Below are 22,600 nucleotides of genomic sequence, written 5' to 3'. Positions count from 1 at the left end.
ACCCGACCCTGGTCCAGGCCTGGGGGGCCTACACAGCTCCTGGCCCCTCCCTTATCTCCCGGCAGCGACCCGCCCCCTTGGCACGATTGGTCGCGCCTGTCCGACACTCCGCGCGCTGATTGGTGGGCCTGAGGGTCTGTCAGGCAGAGCGCCGTGGCGGCGGCGGTGGCTGCAGCGGAGGGGAAGGGAGCCGGACCGGAAGGGTCGAAGCGCCCCGGCGCCCCTCACACCCACTGCGGCGGCGACGGGGCGGAGCAGAGCGGGGCGGGGCGGCGGGCCGAGCCCCGGGCAGCGGAGCCGGGAACGGCTAGCGCGCTGCGCCGCCAGTCTACCCGCTCGCCCTCTCTCCCTGGCGCGGCGGCGGGGAGGCGAGGTGAGCCCGGCGGGCGGGCTAGGCCTGGCGGGGGCTGCTTGGGCCAGGCCACTCTGGGGAGGGGCGGCGGGAAAACCGCGCGGCCGGGGTCTGTGGGGCGGACGCGGAGCTGCGGGGCCGGGTGGGCTAGGGTCTACCGGGCGCTGTCCGCCACGGCCGCCGCCCCTGTCCTCCAGGATGCCGCAGTCGCCCCCTCCGGTCCGGCTGTCAGCACCCCGGGGCTTCGGGTCCGCTTTCTGGCCCGGCCCCAGCAGACCTCTCCGAGGGGTCTGTAGGCGCCATCCCTCCTGGTTGTAGGGTACACAGCTGCGCACCCGTACAGGGTGTCCAGGAGCCCCGAGTCTGGTCCCCGCGACCTTGGCCAAGGGACTGACATTCGCTCGTCCTCGGTTTTCCCCTCAGGAAAGTGGGGAAAATGTCTACTCTGTTTTTGGACAGTTGTTGTCCGTCTATATGACTATATGAAAGCGTCTGGGCAGCACCCAGTGCACATTTGTAGAAAACTGGGCGGGATATTGCCCCTTGGTGGTGTGGCTGTGGTAGGAATCCCCTCCCGGTCAGCCCAGGGTGCTCCCCCAACCCCGCTTCCTGCACACCTCCAATGCCTTGTCATTGCACAGTCCCTGGCAAAGCCAAAGTGAGCCCTGCCCACCTCTTCTACCTCCTCTACTTTCCCCGCCACACACACCCAGAACACTGCTCTTCTAGCTCGCCCATCCCACCTGGCCTTGAACATGCCAAATCCATTTACCTCAGGACCTTTGCACCTGCTGTTGTTTCTCTTGTTAGGAAGTTGTCATTGGAATTTTTACACAGATGGCTCTTACTGCTCCTTCCTGTGGTCAGGTGTCTCATTTTTATTGAGGCCTGCCTTGACCACCCTTTTTCTTCCCTTAGTCATTCTATTCTTTTATTTCATTTACTTTCTAGCACTTATTCTAGTTTGACACCTTTTTGTTTATTTGCCTGTTTATTTTCTGTAGCTTTATGTAAACAGGTAGTTACCTGATTTGTGCAGTGCTTAGGAAGCACACAGTAAGTATTTAGTAGTATCAGTTGAATGATGTAAGGAATGCCCTTGCCTGCCTGTTGTCTCTGCTTTATCTGTACGTTTAGTGACTTCTGTTGAAACTTGCAAGCAGATGGAAGCTTGTTTGTGAAATTTTTAAATATCCTCGACCCCTTTATTTGGTAGCTATCAGAACAAGCTGTGATATAAATCTTAAATTTTTGGAAGACTTTAGCTTTAGTTTCTTTACACACATTAGAGAGACAGCTACTGAATTCTGCATTATCTAGGTCATGCTTTCTGCTAGGCCCTAGGGACACAAAAGAGATAACAACAAGGTCCCTTCCCCCAGAGAGCCCAGGAACCCAAAGAGAAGACTGATTCCAGGACAGGGTGTTATGCTTGCGGTAGAGGAGGTTCTGTGCCATGAAAATGTGAAGGAGGCGACAGGTATTGCTGGTGGGCCTTTAATCTCGACCAGAAATTTTCCAGGCAGGGAGGGGCACAGAAGTGTGAAAGGGCAAGACCAATGAAGGACCTTAGTCCAGAGAATCAGCCCCCGGACAAGTGTATGATCATGGAATAATGGGGACTGGGGAGAACTAGCAATTTTCTTGTAGCAATTTTTACAAGTCAGAACTCCAAATTTGTATCTGTACTCTCCTGGTTTTTAAGTGCTGGCAATACCTAATTAAAACTTTTCATAAAAATGCAGTGAGCCAAGAAAAATGCAGACCTCATTCAGCCTTGGTTGCAAGATTGTCAACCTCTAGGACAGATTATGTGGGAGGGAGGAGCTGTGAGGATCTGGAAAAGTAGCCTAAGGCCAGGGGAACTAGGCCCTGTTTGCTCAGGTACCAGCCCAGGTACTCGTTTGATTGTTGCTGGAGCTCTGTGAGTAGCAGCTATGAAACTCATTTTTACAGATGAGGAAGAGGAGGCTCACAGCATTTTGCAGTCTGTTTCATAGCAAGTGACTGGTAAGTGGAATTTGAACCCAGATCTTCCCCCAAATCAACATTCTTTCCTCAGCTCTGAGTATTTTTGTTTGGCTTTTAATTTGTTCTGGAAAAAATAACAACCAGTCTTTTTAAATGTTTTCCTCCTTTTAACCTTCTTTTCCCCCTTCCAGGAGAATCCTGTGAGATTAGAAATAATTCTTTTTTGGCATAGTCTCTGGAAAGCTTTGACTTTTTTTTTTTTTTTTTTTTTTTTTTTCAGAAAATTTAAATCTGAGGTGGCCAAGTCTTTATAATAATTTGTTGGTAGATTAAAATGTGTTTATTTGCTCCCTTAAATAAATGTTTGAAGATACACTTGAATTTATCTATTTAAAATAAGATTTTCCAAGTGCCATACAAAGCAATTAATAGTAAGCTCATTGTTTTCATGATGTACAAGATAAAACATTAATTTTGTTTCATTCCTAACCTTATTCACTTACACATTTACTCCACTCATTATTTTCCAGCATATCCTAAATATTGCCTAACTTCACCCATGATTTTTTCGGTATATGTCTTAAAAGATAAGGACCTTTTAAATTTGAATAGGCAATAATTCATTCATGTCAAATAACCAGTTAGTATTTAAATTTCTTATTATGTTATGAATTCTGTTGTTTCTTTAATTACTTGAAGGCAGATCCAGGTAAGATCCATATGTTGTGATTGGTTAATGTCTTTTTTTTTTTTTAATATGTATTTTTTTTAGTTCTAGGTGGACACAATACCTTTATTTTTATATGGTGCTAAGGATCAAACCCAGAGCCTCAAGTGTTCTAGGGAAATGCGCTACCATTGAGCTACAACCCCAGCCCTTTTTATGTATCTTTACATTTGTTTTCACCTATAGATTCCCCCTGTTTTCTTTTTACTTTCTCTTAAAGTTTACTTGTTGAAGTACATGGGTTTTCCTTAGCATTTCCATAGTTGGGGTTTTACTGACAATAGCTCTGCAATGTAACTTAATGCTTTTCTTTGTATTTCCTGAAAATTAGTAGTTGGTTCAGTCAGATTCAGGGTGCACTTGTCAATGACACCTTCTTGGGTGGGCTTCACTCTCCCATCTAAAGGTACCCTAACATTCTGTGTTCATCTCTCTTTTACAGATGACTACTGTCATTTGCCCCAGATCACCCAGATAAGTGACTGACCCATTGAGAGTTTGACTCCAGAGTACTGATCTTAAACATTGCTCCAATCTGCCCTACCACATTAATTCTTCAATTAATTTCACCCTACTAAACATTCATTGGGCACCCACTATGTAATTAGTAGGAGATTGAGAAGTAAGTCAGACCTATTTTCTACCTTTAAAAAGCTAAGAGTAGAGATGGAAGTAGACTTACAATGCAAAATAAAATAAAGACAAGTTGTGATGGCAAAAACAGGGGCAGGCCCAGCACAGTTTGAAGGGAAAGGCAGTAGAGGAAAGCTTGAGGAAGGAGCAGATGCTCTAACTACATTTCAAGGGAGGATGAAGGTTGGCCAGAAGAAAAGAATTGAGAGGGAAATCATTTCAGGCTGATGAAACTGCTGGGGCATAGGCCTGCAGGTATGCAACAGGTGCATCTGCTTGTCCTAGGTAGTTTGCCCAAGAGTGGAAGAGTGCCTGCCCTCTCCTACTAAGATTTTAAATCTTACTCTCAAAGTTACTATTAAAGAAATTCAAACAGGAGAATGCTATGATCACTGCATATTTTCAACAAATCTCTCTTTTTAAAAATTCCTTATTGTGCAATAATTGTAGACCCATAAGAAGTCGCAAAAACCCATGAACCTTTCACCCAGTCTTCTCCAGTGATTGTATATTTACATAATGATAGTACATTATCAAAACAAGGAAATTGGCTTTAGTACAGTGTGTATGTACAGTTCACTATTATTTTATCATATATGGAGATTTGTAGAACTACTTCCACTGCCACAATAAAGATACAGAACTATTTTATCATATCAAAGATCTCTTTGTGCTACGCCTTATTCCCTACCTTGCCCCCACCATCTAAAACCCCTGACAACCACTAATATTTTATACAGCTCTTTAATTTTGTCATTTCAAAAATATATGAGATTTTATAGAATGTGACCTTTTGAGTTGTTTTTTTTTTTTTTTTTTTTTAACTAAGTAGAATTGTCCTTAATATCCTTGGGGAATTGATTCTAGGACTCCCCTATAGATACCAAAATCCATCGATGCTCAAGACCATTATATAAAATGGTATAGTATTTGCATATAACCTATGCAAATCCTCTCATATAACTTTATCTCTAAATGATTAACAATACCTAATACAGTGTCAATACTATGTGAATAATTGTATAATTTAGGGAATAATGACAAGAAAAAAATGTCAGTATTTTACATGTTCAGTATAGATGTAGTTTTCCCCAAATGTCTTTTTTAACTTAAATTTATTTTTTAATATTTTTTTAGTTGTCAGTGGATCTTTATTTTATTTATTTATATGTGGTGCTGAGAATCACATCCAGTGCCTCATACATGGTAGGCAAGTGCTGTAACACTGAGCCACAACCCCAGCCTTAAATTTATTTTTAACTGATACATAAAACATAAAAATTGTCCATATTAGTGGGGGTACCTACACTGTTTTGATACATGTATACATCATATAATATTTAAATCAGGTCAGACATTCTACCACCTCAAACATTTGTCATTCTTTATAGTAAAAACTTTCAAAATCTTCCAGCTTTTTGAAATGTATACCTCATTATTATTACCCATAGTCACCCTAACATACAACAATAGCACACCAGAACTTTTTCCTCCTCTCTTACTGTATCATAGTACCCATGGATCTTCCAAAATACTTTCTGTCCATGGTAGATTTAATCCTCAGATGTAGAGGTTATGGAGGGCCAACTGTATCATGTCCTTGAGATTCACCTGAATTATATCTTTTTGATGCTGAGCAGTATTCCCTGGTATGAATGTACAGTCATTTAACCATTCACCAATTGAAGGACATTTGGATTATTTCTAGTTTTGGTCTGTTACAAATAGTACATGAGTATTTGTGTACAGGTTCTCAGGTGGACAGTTCTCTCTAAAGTGGCTTGTGTGCAGTGGTTGGAGGTAGCACAAATGGAGGCTCACATAGTGCTTCTGATGTTTCTGGATTCAGAGAGTGATAAGAAGGCCTACCCCACAGCTGAGAGTGGAAACTGAAGAGGATGAAGATGGATAGGCCCAGGTGCCTGAAATCAAGGCTGGCGGAAAGAAAGCTTCCTGGATCCTTAGGTCCAATAGTTGGTGAAGTGATAACCAAATACTAGTTGTTATTTTGCATTATAGTATGTACTGTCACTTAAGAACTGATGTTCAGAATGGCCCTGCAAGGCTATAAGGTTCTTGATTATCAAAATAAGTTTGGTCTGGGGGTGTAGTTCAGTGGTACAGCAATTGCTTAGCATGTGTGAATCCCTGAGTTTGGTTCTCAGCACTAAGGAAAAAAAAAAGTTTGTTTTACAAAGCTATATTTTTCATAAGAATTAAAATAGGACAAAAAACAAGTTTGATAATAAAAAAAATTCAGGAGAAACTGTTGAAACAAAGAGGGTGATTGTGAGAATCTGCAGTTAACCACAGCAAGTCAGTTCATTTAAATATTACATGTCTTGAGTGTTCTGAAGCTGTTATGTGATTAAAGGTTTGAGTGTAGATCACTGAATCATCTTTATCAGAAGAAGAAAAAATGTTTTGGTGTCGGAAAGACAAATATGTGATGAAATGAGGCCTGTCATTTTTCTGGCCTAGCCCTAACCAACCCTTGGACACATGACTACTTTCTAAATAAAATTAGAGATTAGAATGGTATGTTGGGAAGAAAATGAATATGTGGTCAAACACACTTCAGTTCAAATCTGGATGTCCTGGGAATTTGGGCAACTCTTTTACTATCTCCAAACCCCAGTTTCCTCATTTGCACAGTAGGAATAGTACTACACCCCTCATAAGTTGTTAGAGCATTTATCAGTGTATCCCTTAGAGCCTGGCCCACTCTCCCTTCTCTAGTCTCATCTGCCTTAAATGCATCCTCCATAGGGGCATCAGAAGGATTATTTTTTAGTTTTTCATTTAAAAGTTCTTGTAATCAGGTTTTTAAAATGTGAAATATGTGCATGGTTTAAAAAAAAAAAAAAGACCAGAAAGTTGTTAATGGGAAAAGGGAAATCTTCTCATTTCTTATTTTTCCTCTGTACTTGTTTACATTGTGTGTGTATGTACATGTACATGGACATAGATTGGCATTTACTATGTGTACTCTTCAATTTGTTTCTTTTCTCTATCTTAAACATCTTTCCATATCAATACATATAATGTCCCTGCATTCTATTTAATGGCTTTAATGCCACTTTATGCTGTGATTTTAATAATTCAATCTATAGTGTATATTTTAGGTTTTTGTGTATATTTGTATATTTGTATATTTGTGTATATTTTTAGTGTATATTTGTAGGTTTTTGCCTATCACAAGAAGTGCTACAAACATCCTTGCACAAATATCTTTGAATACTTAGGTATTTGTTAGATACATTTATAGAATTGTAGTTAGGATTTGCATGCGAATGAACTTTTCATTAGCTATTACTTGTTTAAAAAAACAAAGTGTTTTACCAATTTATAGCTCTGAGTAGCATGTATGAAAGTATCCACATTCCCATGCCCTGGTTGATACAGTGAACAGGTCATGTCTTGCCTCCTCCATGAAGCCTTCCTTCACTTGTATCTCTCTACACTTGTTTACTCCTTTCCCCTCCCTGCTTTTTTTGTGGTCGGGGGAGAAGGGCGGATGCTGGGAATGAATACAGGTCCTTGTGCTTGATGGGCAAGTACTTTACTGCTGAACTATACCCCCAGCCCCTTCCTCCCTACTTTTTTTTTTTGGTACTAGGGATCAAACCCAGGGCCTTGTACTTGCAAGGCAAGCACTCTACCAACTGAGCTATCTCCCCAGCCCTTCCTCCCTACTTTTGAGAAGTTAAAACCTGGGGAAGGAGGCAGACCTGCAAAAGTTGTTATAGTCCAGGCTGGTGGTTGCTACCAAATACAGAAGTGGTATGGATGGAGGACCGTGTTGAACTGATGATAGTGACCATAGCAACACAGTGTGGGAACCCAGTTGAGGAACCAGCACCCACTGGTGTGAGAACTAGAGGCAGTGAATACAGATTTTGATGTGATACTAATGTGGTTGTACTCCCCAATTTGTAAAACTTTTTCTGAGCCCCAGGTGATGCTTCATTTTATTGAAATACAATCTTAACAGAGTAGATTCATTAATAGCTAAATTTGTGTGGCTTTCTCAGGTTGCCTTGAGTTTTTTTCTCTTGTTCTCATGAAACCCAAATGTGACAGAGTAGGGGGCTTTGACAGTTTCTCTCTTAGGTGATATTTTTTTCTGCCTAATAAGGGCACTTTATTTTAATTTTAGAATTATTTTAAATCTTGAGATGAAATTACATTAATAATTGTAGATCCTAGTATGATTGGATATTCTCCCCAAATTAAAAGATTTGTACTATATTGTACCAGTAAGAATATGGGTTGCAAGTAGCTATAGGAAAGGGAGTTAAAAGTGCTCAGCAAGGTCAAGATTGATTTGTGCCAACCTCAACATGAGCAGGTAGTCCAGAATGGGAGGTGGCTCTGTGCTCAGAGTCATTCAGGAATACAGCTTTTCCATCTGTAGTATGTGACTTCCACCCCTGGGTCTGTGACAGCTAGATTGGAGAGTATGCAGCTTTCTGTAAAGTGAAGTTGCACACATCACTTCTATTCATACCTCAAAGGCCAAAAGTTGGTCATCTGGCCATACCTGGCAGCCAGAAAAGCTGCCAGCTATTGTCTCTTCTTGAGCAGCTATTTTTCCAGTAGGTTGGGATGGATTCTGGAGTTTATTAGTAGCTGGTGCCACAGTTGTGCTGCTTGTCCATTAGCATTTCAAATTCACCTTCCTCAAACTGAACTCACAAGCCCTGTGTATATTTCATGCTTTACCTTCAGCTTTTCTTCTCACCCTCATTTTTCCTCATCTCCAGGTCAGCAAGTCATATACACTTTCTCAAAACTATTTTCTTATCCCCCACATGCTTCTGTCCTGTCATTTTTACCTGGTCCCTCTCTCTCTCAAGTCCCACCCACTCTAATCCATCATCTTCTCATCTTCCCACATAATCTGTCTGAAAAGCAACGCTAATTGTGTGTGTGGTGCTTTGACACCCCTCAGGACCAAGTTCATATGACTCTGAGTGGCTTTCGTGGCCCGTGGTGATCTGACCTCATTTTCTCTTTGTCATCATTTCCCCACTACCTGGCAAACTAAATCTCAAATGACTTATCTATCCTTCTCTGTAGGTGCTCATTTTCCCCAAACTCCAAAATCTTCCCTGTCCTTTTGGGTTCAGGACGTTTCTTGTGTTGGGTCTCTTTCTGAGTGTGCCCACAACACATGCTTTATAAGTTCACTGAAGACAGGCACTGTGTTATGACATGGGATCTCATTTGCATGGGCAAATGTTTTGTAAGTGACCAGTATCACTGGTGTGCTTACAGTATGGCAAAGGAATGGCAGCCCCCAACAGAGCAGGTTTTAGTGGGTACCTGTCCTTTTGCTGAATCTGTTTAATCCTTTGCACTTGCACCTTGCTAGCCAAGCTGAGCAGTTTGCCTTGTTTAGACAGTCAGTTTGAGTTCTGTGCCTCTACTGTCTGTCCCTACCAAAATAGTCTAAGGTAGGTGCTGCCTTCTCCATGAAATCTTCCTTGTCTTCAGTAGCCCTGCCATTATGTAGGATCTCTTCTGCTTTTTGCCTTTGTTTACATTTTTCTTATGGTCGTTACCTCATAGTGTCTTGTGTTCAAACATAAGTAATGGACTTGATCCTCATAATTCTCCAACCAATAGTGAATGCTACTGCTACTTAAAGACTGGTTCAAAACTACTCATGGTATATTTTCTGTGATAATTACCACTTTGTGTACACTCCCTAAAGGTTGAGTTAAATTGTTCCAGTCTCTTGGGAACTATGATATGTGGAAAAGGAGATTCATTCAGATGTCAATAACATGAAACAGCATTACAGGGAATCATTAAATGTTGGCATGTGGGTCAGTGAAGGTTTATTGAATGCTCAGTGTCCCATAGGCAGGCCCGTCCTAACCTGTCCTTGGAGTGTGAGAGGGCATGGTGAGCAGATAGACATATGCCTACCCTCCTGGAGCTTGAGGTACAGTGACCTGCTAACCTGGGACTGTTCCTGAATCCCTTCTACACAGAAGTGTGGCCTTGGCAGTTCTGGTTCATGAAGCTTTAGGTTGTTCCAGTGTAAGATGGGATGATGATCCTGCTGGAGGCAGGGGGCAGTTTATGTGAACAGTCATGTTTGTCTAACATCTAGTGCAAATGGTCCCTGGAGGCACATTCTGTCCAGCTGTACTAGTGACTTTCAGCAGGAATGGCTGGTCAGATTAACTCAAGAATAATGAGAAAAACATGGGGTAATTGTCAGTTGGAAAAACTGTTGATTTCACTTCACATCTTTTTTTAGGTTGCCATTAATCAATTTATTTCCATGTTTCATGGCAATCCTAGACATGGTTGTATTGAAATACAAATCATCACTACAAAAAACTGATTGGGTTAAATGTTAGATAGTTGAACAAAAGGCAGGGATTTGATGGAGTTATAGAAAAAATGTTTTTTAAACATTATGGGATGTTTACCAATGATTTTATTGTTGACTTTTTAATTAAAAAACAAAATAAATAGCTTACTAACTTTTAATAAATGTCATCAGACAAGAGCTAGGAAATCAAGTAAATGTTTGCTTGTTTTCTGTATAAAATCAGTTAGGTTCCTGCAGAGTAGAAATCTCAGCCTGCTGCTTAAACCACAAAGAAGCTACTTACTGCAGCTACCAATTTATGCTTATACATATGTGAATAAACTTTGTAGTATTGATATTTTCTACTGTAGGGCACAGCAGAGTTTGTGAGGTACAGGGGTTGCAGGCCAGCATCATAAAACAGAGGCTCATCCATGATTACTTATGGGAAATCCCCAAGTTGCCAGTCCTCTAACAAACCATCATTTAACATGAATCTTGCTTTCCGTTTATCACTTTAACCTGGATCTGTAGATGTAGGGAAAGACTGGTTCATTTGCTTTTCTTCAGGAATTATAGAAGCAATCATTTTGAAATAATGCCCTTATTTGTGGTTGAAAGTGCTAGGCATAACTGGTCCCACAAGAAGCAAACTGATGAGAAGCATTTAGTAGTGTAGTTTTACCATTGCTAGCAATAATATGTTAATCTTCTCAAAAGGGGTTATTTTCTAAAGCAAACCCTTAAAATGCTATCTTACTGGACCTCAAAATTCCTTCCTTTCATCATGTGTTCCACTGAAATGTCTTTGCATTTATATCTGCATTTTTCGTGTCTTACTTAGGTTCAGAACTTGGTCCAACTCAGTTTATCAACTAACAGCCACATTGTCTTATATCCCAATGTATTTGAAATGCTATTAAGTGAGATGTGTAAGTATAATTCCGTAAGAATGCACATTCATTTTGTTTCTCTTTTAAGGAATCTGACAGCAGTACCAGCTCTTCAGAATATTATATGACACTACATCATGAGTGACAATAAATGTGATAGTCAGTTTTACAGTGTGCAAGTGGCAGACTCAACTTTCACTGTCCTAAAACGTTATCAGCAGTTGAAACCAATTGGCTCTGGAGCCCAAGGAATTGTTTGGTAAGTCTGGTCTGTTTTAATAGCGTGGATTGAATTTTTGCTTTAATAAAAAGTAAAACTAAATCATCAGGATTTAGAAACACTAAATGATAAAAAAAAATACTCTGTTATAGGTTTATGAGATAAATTGAATCAACCTCTTGCAATAGTTATATGTAGTCAGGTTTAGGAACAAACCCAAATTCTTAGAATGCTGCATTAATAGGTAGCAATTTTTCTTTTGCTTCGTTTGTTTATTTATTTATTTATTTATTTTTTGGTTTTGTTTTGTTTTTCATTTCCCTTGTCATTATGATATCAGAGTAATAGGTATGACAGTGAGAGGTATAACAGAAATTTGGAGTTTTATTCATTTCTTCATCATGGCCACCTTTTCCCCCCCTCCCCCTTTTATTCCCAATCACTCCTATTCATTTCTAGGCGCCATCATTGCAGTGCCTTGCCATTCATTGGCAGGATGAGGCCAGTCAGTGTCATTATCACACCATGGATTAACCAGGAAGGGATGCTGTGTGAGGGGTTGGGCTGGCCGTCTCTTCCTTGGTGTCTCTCTTCAACTATGTGTCCAGCCCAGGACGTCAGAACCGTTATTCTGACCCTGAACCTTAGTCTCTTGCATGGTAAGACAGTCAGCTGCTGCGACATCACTGGCCAGCTAAAGGTAAAGTTTTTCACATGTTTTCTAGACTATAGATATCAACACTTCCCAAACATTTTATCCCTTATTTTTCTGGGCAAAACTTTTTTCCCCCTCTTTCTGGTCAATAAAAACAAGATTATTTTTGTCTCTAAAAGAAAATGTAATGTTTATAGCTAGTGGCAAAAGGGATTAAAGATAAAAGAATTCCTTTGGGTGGTAGAAGAGTTTATCTTTTCATGTAGGGATGCTGAGCTTAGAGAAATTTCCTTACCAGTTTTTAACTGATCCTTTGTTACAGAGATATATGATCAGGGAAATTAGTTGTTCTTTTTTGGCCTAGGTGGTTGAAGGCCCTCAGCGCTAAGAGGATTGTAGTCCAGAATTTGAAAGAGAAACTAATGAGGGAGAAGGGGCTGTTTGGAAGGAATGCCCAATTTATATATAAAATAGTGGTGATCTTGACTTCTTAATGACAACATACTCTATTGCTATGGGTTGAATATCCTTTGTCTGAAATGCTTGGGAGCACAAGTATTTTGATTTCAGATTTTTTTTTTTTTTTCAGATTTTGGAGTATTTGTGTAGATTTAACCTGTTAAGCATTCCTAATTAAAAAAAAAAAAAAATCTGAATCTGAAATACTCGAAAATCTAAAATTGTTTGAGCATCATGTCAGTGCTCGAAAAATTTCAGATTTTGGAATTTGTCACATTAGGAATGCTTAACTCATACATAAATCCATTGTGCCAAGAGAAGTTTTAAAATCAGTGGATTGTTAAAATTAGAAAAATTTTGTTATTAAAAAGTTATGAATAATAAAACATTCTTTTGATTTATAATCCATCTCTTATTTGGAATTAGATGGTAATTTAACACAAAACTAACATTAGATGGCAATTGAGAAGGGAGGGAAGATATAGTAGCAGGACATATCAAAGATCTTCAGGGAGTTCACTTTGTGGCTTTAAGACAGGCAGTTATTTTAAATACGGACTTCTTTTAGCTCAATAGACTTGTCATTCACTTAGTTTTGAAGGTTAGTAGTAATGTGACTAGTATATATTATCTAATCACTATGAGCTCTACCATAACCCTCACTGTATAAATTGTGTAGTTAAGGACTGGGTAGATGCATTGACTTCTTCCTGTCTCACAAGGTATTAGTGGTAGGCCTGGAACCAAAACCCAGTTGTTGGTCTTTTGGGACCTTGTTGCTTAAGTGAGGTAGGAATTATTGATGACCTTGAACCACTGATACTTTTGGTATGACAAGGACTCTGACCTAACCTATGTTTAGAGTCTTAGCAATAATGAGTAAATAAATATTTATTAAATACCTACTTGAAAATTCTCAGATAATTGTATTTATCTCCATAGGACAACTTATATTCAAGAACAGTTTTAATTTTATAGCTATAACTGATATTCAGTTTTATGGTATCCTCCTATCTTATGTTCTAATTTGGGAAAATAAAAACTTTAGAAGTGATTTTTGGCTTCCTTTATCCCCATTTTATCCCTCTTTTCCCTTTGACCAGGCTGTAAGACACCACATAGGAGAGGGGAAATAATCTGGTAATGGCGCATTACTGTTCAAACAAACAGCAAACTTCCTTTTGCTAAAATAAACTAATAAAATAATAAATTCCATCCCAGGAAATGAATTTTCTTTCATATTGCTTATTAAAGCAGTTTACTGTTAATTGATGATCCGAAAATTTCTTTGGTCAGTATTGTTCTTTAAAATTGATAGGCAGAATAATGTCCCTCCCTCCCCCTTCATGTTCACCTCCTAATCCCTGGGCCCTATCAGTATATTACTTTATACAACAAAAGGAATTTTGAAGATTTGATTAAATTAATGATCTTGAAGTTGGAGGATTAGCCTGGATTAGTCTGGTAGATACAATGTAATTAAATGGATCTTTACAAAAGGAAGACCAGAGGATCATAGAGAAGGAGATGGGATAACAGAAACAGAGTTTGTAGTAATGTAGAGCCAAGAAGCAGGGAATATTGGAAGCCTCTAAAAGGTAGAAAAAGTAAAGTTCTACTGACTCTTTGATTTTGGCTCCATAAGATCCATTTTGAACTTCTGACCTCCAGTACTATAAGACAATAAGTTTGTTGTTTTAAACCAGTACTTTTGTGGTAATTCATTATAGTAGCATTAGGAAACTAATACAAAAGACTGTGCATTTACAGTAGCATGTGGTTTATAAAACTTGTTAGTCTATTAAATTAAAGCATTGTAAAGACATAAGGGCAGGTATACACATAAAACAAAAGTACAGATTATTGACTTGTATAGAATTAAATGGAAGGACTGGAACCAGAATAAAATATTCTGACACCTAAATTTGTTATGTTTTATTTTATAGTGCTGGGGATAGAATGCAGGGCCTTGTGCATGCTAGGCAAGCACTCTACCACTAATCTATTCTCCCAGTCCCCAACTCCTAGTTTTGAATTGTTTTTAAAGTTTTTGCTGATTTGTTTCTATGTTTTATTCATTAGACGATATTGGTAAAATTTATTAGGAAATAAATTTTTAAATGTTTATCATTTTAAAATGCTCATAAATATCATAAATATATCATAACTATGTAATATTAATTAATTGGAAAAGTGCAGAAAACATACATATACCTTTTCTTTCTCCTTCTAAAATGTTAAACTGTTCAACTAAAATAGGAAAAGTTTTTATTTTTTATTTTTTGAAACAGTTCTATGAAATGTTTAACCTTTTTTGAGTGTTTAATATTAGATCTGGTAGTACAAAAGTCATTAACAGTTACAATCTTAACATGAAATAATTGGTATTCTTTTACTCCCTTCTTCCTCCAGTTTTGTATAATCATGAATATTGGCCTGCTCTTAAATTGTTTTATTTTTCTCTATTAGTGTGTATGTGTACATATGGGTATGTATAAACATAATATTCATTCACGAAAAAATTTCCATGATAAAAGAGATATTTAGTATGAAGCACAGAATAGCTGTGATTTAGAAGACATAGGTTCTAAATCCACTGTTGATCCTCACTGCTATAGTTCTCTGTGACCTTGGGCAACCCTCTGTGTCTTCATGGGTCTTAATATGGTTCACCTTTAAAATGATGGTTTGGAATTCCTTGTTTAAGATGGTAAATGAAACACACAAAAAGAACAATGGCAATATCAGTGAATGAATGTTTTTAAAAATTTCTGACATATTAAAAGAAGTTGGAATCTTGATAAGACCAAACAGCAGAGGAAGTGAGAATAAGTAAATTAGTCATTTGTAATAAGGAAGAAAATCTTCCTTTAATAGATCCCTAAAAGCCTGTGAATATAGAGATGACAAGTACAGAAAATGAAACAAGTGGCTAAAATTAGGGATGTTAATTAAAAATATGCTATGAACCAATTGTGCCAGTTTGCTCACAACATTCCCACCCCTTCCCCCATGCTCAGCATTTGTCCCTAGAGAGCTTATAAGTTAGTGAAGAATTACTAAATCGGAATCCAGGGAAAAACAGAAGTCTAGTGTGGGGAGCCCAGCATTTGGGATTGTCTTTCTCTTGGGGATGTTTAAATTCTGAAAGGGGCAGATGAGAGATTTGACTAGTACGTTGGACTGCCTTATAGCTAAGAGATGGGGATTATTGTTCAGGGTTTTCTAATAGGGCCTAGCAAATTTCTTTTGCTTTGTATTGGGACCATTAAAAAGCTACATCCTAGAAGTAAAGATGAACCAGAGAGAGATAAGCCCATGAAGGCACTGCCATGATGATTCAAATCATTTCATTTGCTGAACTTCTATAGAAGTGAAACTAAAATTATTAGTGTCCTCATATGGTTAACAGAAGTAAATATTAATTCTCTCTGGAGGAAGATAGCATTATGCTAGATATCAAATTATTTCTAGATGACAGTTTTTACAATGCTAGGCCTAGCACACAATCAAAACTAACTAGACATACAAGACAATAAGACAAAATCCATCAGAAACAACAGATAAAAGAAACAGATTCACAGGAGATATTGGTGTTAGATTCACATTTTTAAATAATTATCAAAGTGATAAAAGGCAAGATAAAAATTTTAGGTATAGAAATGAGAACTTTTTAAAAAGAACTAAATGAAAATTATAGGACTTAGAACTATAGTAATTGAATTAAGAATTTGATGAGTTAAGTTTAACAATATGTTAGATATAACTGAAGGAAGAAATAGTGACCTAGAAGATATATCAACAAAAATTTTCCAGAGTAAAACCTGGAGAGACAAAAGAGTAGGAAAAATATAGAAGAGAGAATATATTAATTTTCCACTATTGAATAATAAATTACCACAAGATTAGTGACTTAGAACAACCCACATTTATTATCTCATAGTTCTATAGGTCAGAAATCTGAGCCCGGTTGCCTGTATTCTTGGCTCAGCATCTCACTGAAAGCTGAAACCAAGATGTTGGCTGGGTTGAACTCTTACATGGAGACTGTGAGAAATAATCTTTTTCCAAGCTTATTTCAGGTTGTAGACAGAATGTAGTTCCTTACTGCTCTAGGTCTGTGGTCCCCAACCCCATGTTCTTTCAACCAAAGGTCATTCATTGCTCCTAGAGACTGCCCATTTTCCTTCTCGATTGACCCCCTTCATCTTCAAGGCAGCAATGGCATAACCAATACTTCCTATGAATCATATCTTTAACTTGCCCCCTTCCTCTAGCCAGTATAAACTGTTTTTAAAGGGCTCTTTAAAAAAGCCTGGGAAATCAATGTAATGAGATCCCATCTTAAAAAAAAAAAATGAAAGTTCAAAAAGGATACCATTTAAAATAGGATAACATTTTTCTAATTATTATGTTTGCAGGGGAAAAACCATAACAAAATGTGAATGACCTCTGCAAAAAGCTAAAAAATATTAGAAAAAGATAAACAGTAGTGGGATATATCATGTTTATGAGTTAGAATAAATGCTATAAAGTTATCAAATTTCAAACTTGTCTATAGACTGATTATAACCTAAATCTAAATAGCCTTTTATTAAAAAATGAAATTAATACCCTTTAAGAAAAATGGGGTAGGACTCAGACTTCCAGATACAAAGACTCAGTAGGAAACTATAGTGATTTGGTGGTGAATATGGATACAAGGAGAGACAATAGACCAGTGGAATACCATAAAGAACCTAGAAACAGAATAAAAAACAAATGGGCTTATGATTTATGATAGTAGTGGTCTTACCGAGCAGTGGGGGAAAGGATAGTCTTTTAAATAAATGGGCATGCAAATATTTATGTGGAAAAAAGTGAAACTTGACCCCAGCCTCACCTTATATTCAAAAATCAACCTCAGTTGAATTGCTGTAAATGTGTAAGGCAAATCATTAAAGCTATCTGAACTTAATATAGGAAGATTATTTTTTCATGATCTTGGGGTGGAAGACATCTTTAAACAAGACATAAAAAAGCATTCACCATAAAAGATTCATAAATTTATATTACAATTATAAGCCTCTAGTTATTAAAATTAAGAAACTAGAAAGACAAGCATAAAGCAAAAGAAGATACACTCTGCCTTTGGTATCCCTAGGTTCTGCATATTGAAAATATTCTGAAAAAAATATTGTATCTGTATTGAACATGTACAGACTTTTCCCCCTGTTATTATTCCCTAAACAAAACAGTATAACAACTATTTATGTAGTATTTCATAGGTATTATAAATAATCTAGAGATAAAGTGTATGGAAGGATGTGCTTAGGCTATATGCAAATATCACACCATTTTATATAAGGAACTTGAGTATCTGAGTGGGTTCCTCAGTTCAGTCTCCCATGGATACTGAGGGATGAGTATAAACTGACGAAAGTCTGTTATCAGAATATATAAAGAGCTCCAATCAATAAAATAATCAGAGGTAATCAAATAAGTTGCCATAGAAGAAGAAATTCAGATAACTGATAAACAGAAAAAAATATGCTTAATGTCATTGTTCATCAGGGAAATGCAAATTAAAATTGTATTCTTACTTATATAATGAAATACCACTGTACAGTCAGCACAATGGTTAAAAATTAAACTGTAGATAGTACCAAGTATTGGTGAGAATGTGAAATTGCTCACATACAGCTCCCAGAATTAAGTTTTTCATGTAGTGCAGGTGGACCTAGATATTGATAGAATCACTTTGGAAAAGAATTTGGTATTGTATACTAAAATAGATTATATGCATTCTCACTCTTAGCTATCTGACTTATCAGAAATACATGCATGGGGGTGCTGGGAATATAGCTCAGTTGGTAGAGTGCTTGCCTTGCAAGCACAAGGCCCTGAGTTCAATCCCCAGCACCACAAAAAACAAAACAAAACAAAAAAAAAAAAACCAGAAATACATGCATAGGGAACTTGGACCTGAACAAAGAATGTTTATGACAATATTTCTTATAGTTACTTGAAGACAAAAACAACTAAAATAACTGTCAACATTAGGTGATATGGTCATGAAAGGACTATTATAACAATGATTGAATGAATTAAAACTATACAGAATAATGGATGAATTTCATAAATATAATGTTGAGCAAAAGAAGTCTTCAAAAACCAAACAAAAATAAACTATGGGACCTTAAGAAAGCATATTTAGCAAGTGAAAACAAGTGATTACCATAAAAGCCAGAAGTAGTTCTTATCTTTGGTGGACAGGAGGGATAACAGTTGGAAGGTTTGTGTGAGGAGGGCTTTGAGCAGCTGACAGAACATGTCTCTTTGTGATAAATCATTGATCTGAAGAACAAAACACAAAGTGCGGGAATGAATATCAGACAGACATAGCCTCCTCACCAGCAACACTCAAAGCTGGAAATCAGTGGGTCAGTGGCCTGCAGGTTCTGAGAGAAAATTGATTTTTAACTTAAAAGGAAAATTGTCAATCAAGGATGAGGGCAGAGTAAGACTATTTCTCTTCCATGTCCTTTTTCTGGGGAAATTCCTTGAGGATGGACTAACAAGAAAGACAATGCCATATCATGTAACATGAGAAACAGTGGAGGCCAGTGAACAGAAATCCCAGGTTAATAGCTGTGTGGTAGACTTTGAAAGAAGCTCCAAGAAGCATGTGTGAGTGGCAGCAGAGGTAATGTGGTATTTAGAAAATGAAATGTAATCCCAACTCTACAGCTAGTAATATTTACATGTTCACATACATATACACACTCAATGTATTGGTTTTCAACTTTTAAGCACATCCTAAAGAGGAAACACAGAAGGCTTTGCTATAAATATAAAATAAATGTGTTAGCAAGCTTAACCATTTAAGACTGAATTTTGGAAGAAAAAGGAGGATGGTAGAGAGCAAAAGAGGAGATAGAGAATGCAATAAAATTGTTTCATTTCACATACTTGAAAGTCCAGAGATACCTTTGAAAATTGATGGAATAAGAAATTTAGGCATGTTATTTAAAGTTACAAAGGCAAACAAAAGAAAACCTAAAATTAACATAAGATTAAAACTGGGAGTTGTTAGGAATTTCAAGTACATAGTTAAATCCTTAGTTTTTATATAGGTAGCAAATAGTTAATTTCTAAAGTTGGTAAATAAGTAAATAATGATTAAAATATATTTTCTGAAGCTAAGAAGTAATCACAAGAACCCAAACCAGAAATACCTGAAAGTCATTGCTTCTGGAGTCAGAACCCAGAGTGAAAAAGCATGTGTCTACTCAGATGCTTAAAATAGGTCCATTTGGCTCATTTTGAACAAAATGTTTTTAACTGACAAAAAGTATATATGGTTATCAGGTAGAGCATGTGGTTTTGAAATGTGCACACATTGTGGAATAGCTAAATAGCTAATTTATACATGTATTACTTCACATACTTGTATTTTTTGTGGTGAGAATACTTTAAATCTGTTGGCAATTTTCAAGACTGCAATACAGTGTTATTAACTATAGTCACCATGTTGTACAGGAGAACTCTTGAATTTAACTCATAACTCCTGTCTAACTGAAATTTTGGACAAAACTTTTGAAACCAAGATGTGTCTGTTTTCAAATTGAGAAATATATAGGTGTAAATGTATACAAATAGATTCATCTTTAACATTTTATGATTGATATGAATGGGCAAGTGGGTATGTGGATTTATGTATGTTTATACATATACATGTACTATGAATTAAAGAAAAAATAGAATGACATTTCTAATAATTCTTAACCAAATGCTATTGGGACAGCCTTCAATTTGAAAATAGATTGAATTAAATTAGAGTTGATTAGCCAAAAAGCATCATTAAAAGAAAAGAATAAGTATAAACACTGTATAAACTTAATATAATAAATAAATAGGAGCAATATTTTAAATGATGCCTAGGTTCTAAGGTGTTCTTAAGCTGTTTTTAACCCCTGATGAATAATCAAAAGGCAATAACCCTAATAATAGTATTTAGTGCTAGTTTGAAACCCGAAAATATGACATTAGGCTACTCAAATTTTCATGTCTATTTTCTGAAGGAAAATGAACACCAAATTTCATCAGGGAACTTGAGATGCTGGAAACACAGACCCTGGATTTTATTCTAGGAGGTATTTCCAGCAGAACTTACATATAGCAATTGCTCACATTAGGGATTTTGTATCTTGGGGATTTACCATGAGCTGAGATTTTGGCTTCTGTTTCTTTTTAAGATTCTTTTGACTGGGAAAATAAAATCAAAATTTAGATTTAGTAAATTCTTTTCATGAGCTTAACCATTTCCTCTGCTGTGACACTCCATAATATATTTTACTTACTGATAATAGTGAATATTTTCAGTTTCTTGACCTAAAGATTTCATTTCTTCACCAGTCTTAGATGTTCTGCATCAAATGACCTAGATCTGAACATAATTATCTCAACTAACATAATGAAAGTTTAATGTACAAAGGATCACTGCATTCCATCCTAATTGCAGCTGAAATTTCCATGGCTCTGTACAGGATTTAGTTCATCCTGCCATCTTAGCCAGTACGCTTTTTTCTTCATGTGTACAAGTACCTTTACTGGAAAGAAGTAGAAAGATTTTTCCCAAGTTACTCATTTTAAAAGGTCATTTCTTGGATATGTATTTTCCATTGTTATTTTTTCCAAAATCATCCTAATGGATTGTTTATTATATTTCCTAATTATAGTGCTGCTTTTGATACAGTTCTTGGGATAAATGTTGCAGTCAAGAAACTAAGCCGTCCTTTTCAAAATCAAACTCATGCAAAGAGAGCTTACCGTGAACTCGTCCTCTTAAAATGTGTCAATCATAAAAATGTAAGTTATATATTTGTTTCTTCTGTATGTATGCTTTGGTGTTGTCAGTGATGTGATAATCTTTTGGAGATTCATTGAGTTCAGACCTAGGATAAATGAGAAACAAAACCTATTAAAATGATTGTGTTTTATTTGCAAAATTCTTAATTATCACTGGGAAGATGGAAGTTAGAAAGAGGCTTCATGGTCCATATGAATTTAGGTCACTCAACTAAGGAATACCTGTCAATTCTGTGACCCTTCTGTTTTTATAAACACTACTTCTGTTTCTATTAAATAGTAACATATTGACCTAACACATTAAAACACAACTAAATATTTTTTAGAAAGACTTTTTTGGAAAGACATCATGTAAGTAAATTTTTACTTTGTATACAGAGATCTCTGTTTTAAACATATGTTTTTAGATAACGTGACATTCAGAATAGCTGTACTTGTCATCTGCAAAGAAATCAAACACTAAGTTTTAAGAAGAAATACTAGATCTCTAAAAAATGAGGTTTTGCTCAAGTACATTCTATTCCTACTTGTGGTCTCTGAGCATAGTTTTGATACCCTAGCCATGTAGTAAAATCATAAAATTAGAAATCTAGAAGAGGTTTTAGAAATCAATTCGTGAGGACCCCCCCCCCTTTTTTCTTCGAAAAACAGAAGAATAGGTTAAGATTAAACTTTATATTGTTTCCTTTGTTTTAACATTTAGATCTTTCTGGTGTAGGACATTAAATACAAAACTAAGATGGATTCATTCTTTGAATCAGTGGTTTAATTGGTCTTAATTTCTTCAGTACATGCTTATTTTATTTAAAATTTTTTCCAGGTTATTAAATATATGGTTTTATTTATTTTTAATTCAAACAATATCAATAAGAAAACAAAAATTCCTGAGTTCTTCCATCCACAGATCACGCTCATTAACATTTTGATGAGCATTCTTGTACATATGTGTGCATATTTGTATAAAGAAGATTGTTATTCTTTATCCTGGTTTATCCCTTGGTGGATGTCAGTAGATCCCATATACTTAAATGAACATAGCTGTAAATAGTTTTTTAAATTGGTTCCATAATACAGATGCATAATAATTTATTTAACAAATCACACATTGTTTGCTAGATTATTTCTATTTTTGTGTGTGTGGTTATGGGCAATGCTACAATGAGCATACATGAATCTTTGAACACTTATCCAGGTGAATTTCTTGGCCAAGAATTCTGACCAAAGAATATTCACACTTCTGATTTTAATATATGCTGACAAACTGACATCAGAGAGGCTGTCAATTTTACACTTTCATTAGAATATCTGAAAATGTCTTTTGTTTCAGAATTCCCTAGCATTACATATTGTTGGGTTTTTGCTTGTTGGTTTTTCTTTTTGCAAGTTTGATAGATGACAAATACTATCTTATTTGTGAGCTTAAATTTTTTTTTATATGTTTATTAGTCAGTTTGTATTTGAGAATTTGTTTTTCAGGGTCTTTGTCCATTTTATGCTTTCATTTCTTTC

General features: G+C 36.7%; 1 protein-coding gene across 1 annotated transcript in view; it reads left to right on the top strand.

The window, feature by feature from the left end:
* The first annotated feature begins 137 nt into the window (after positions 1 to 137).
* Positions 138 to 22,600, top strand: part of MAPK9 (mitogen-activated protein kinase 9) — a 59,565-nt gene continuing 37,102 nt past the window's right edge. The window contains 3 exon segments of the mRNA XM_079143860.1: positions 138 to 373; positions 10,996 to 11,166; positions 20,962 to 21,091. Of these exon segments, the coding sequence (XP_078999986.1) occupies positions 11,045 to 11,166; positions 20,962 to 21,091 (252 nt within the window). The 5' untranslated portion in view covers positions 138 to 373; positions 10,996 to 11,044.

This window comes from Sciurus vulgaris, assembly GCF_902686455.1.
Source record: "Sciurus vulgaris genome assembly, chromosome: 6".
In the NCBI taxonomy this organism is placed as follows: domain Eukaryota; kingdom Metazoa; phylum Chordata; class Mammalia; order Rodentia; family Sciuridae; genus Sciurus; species Sciurus vulgaris.
This window is presented reverse-complemented; position numbering and strand designations above follow the sequence as displayed.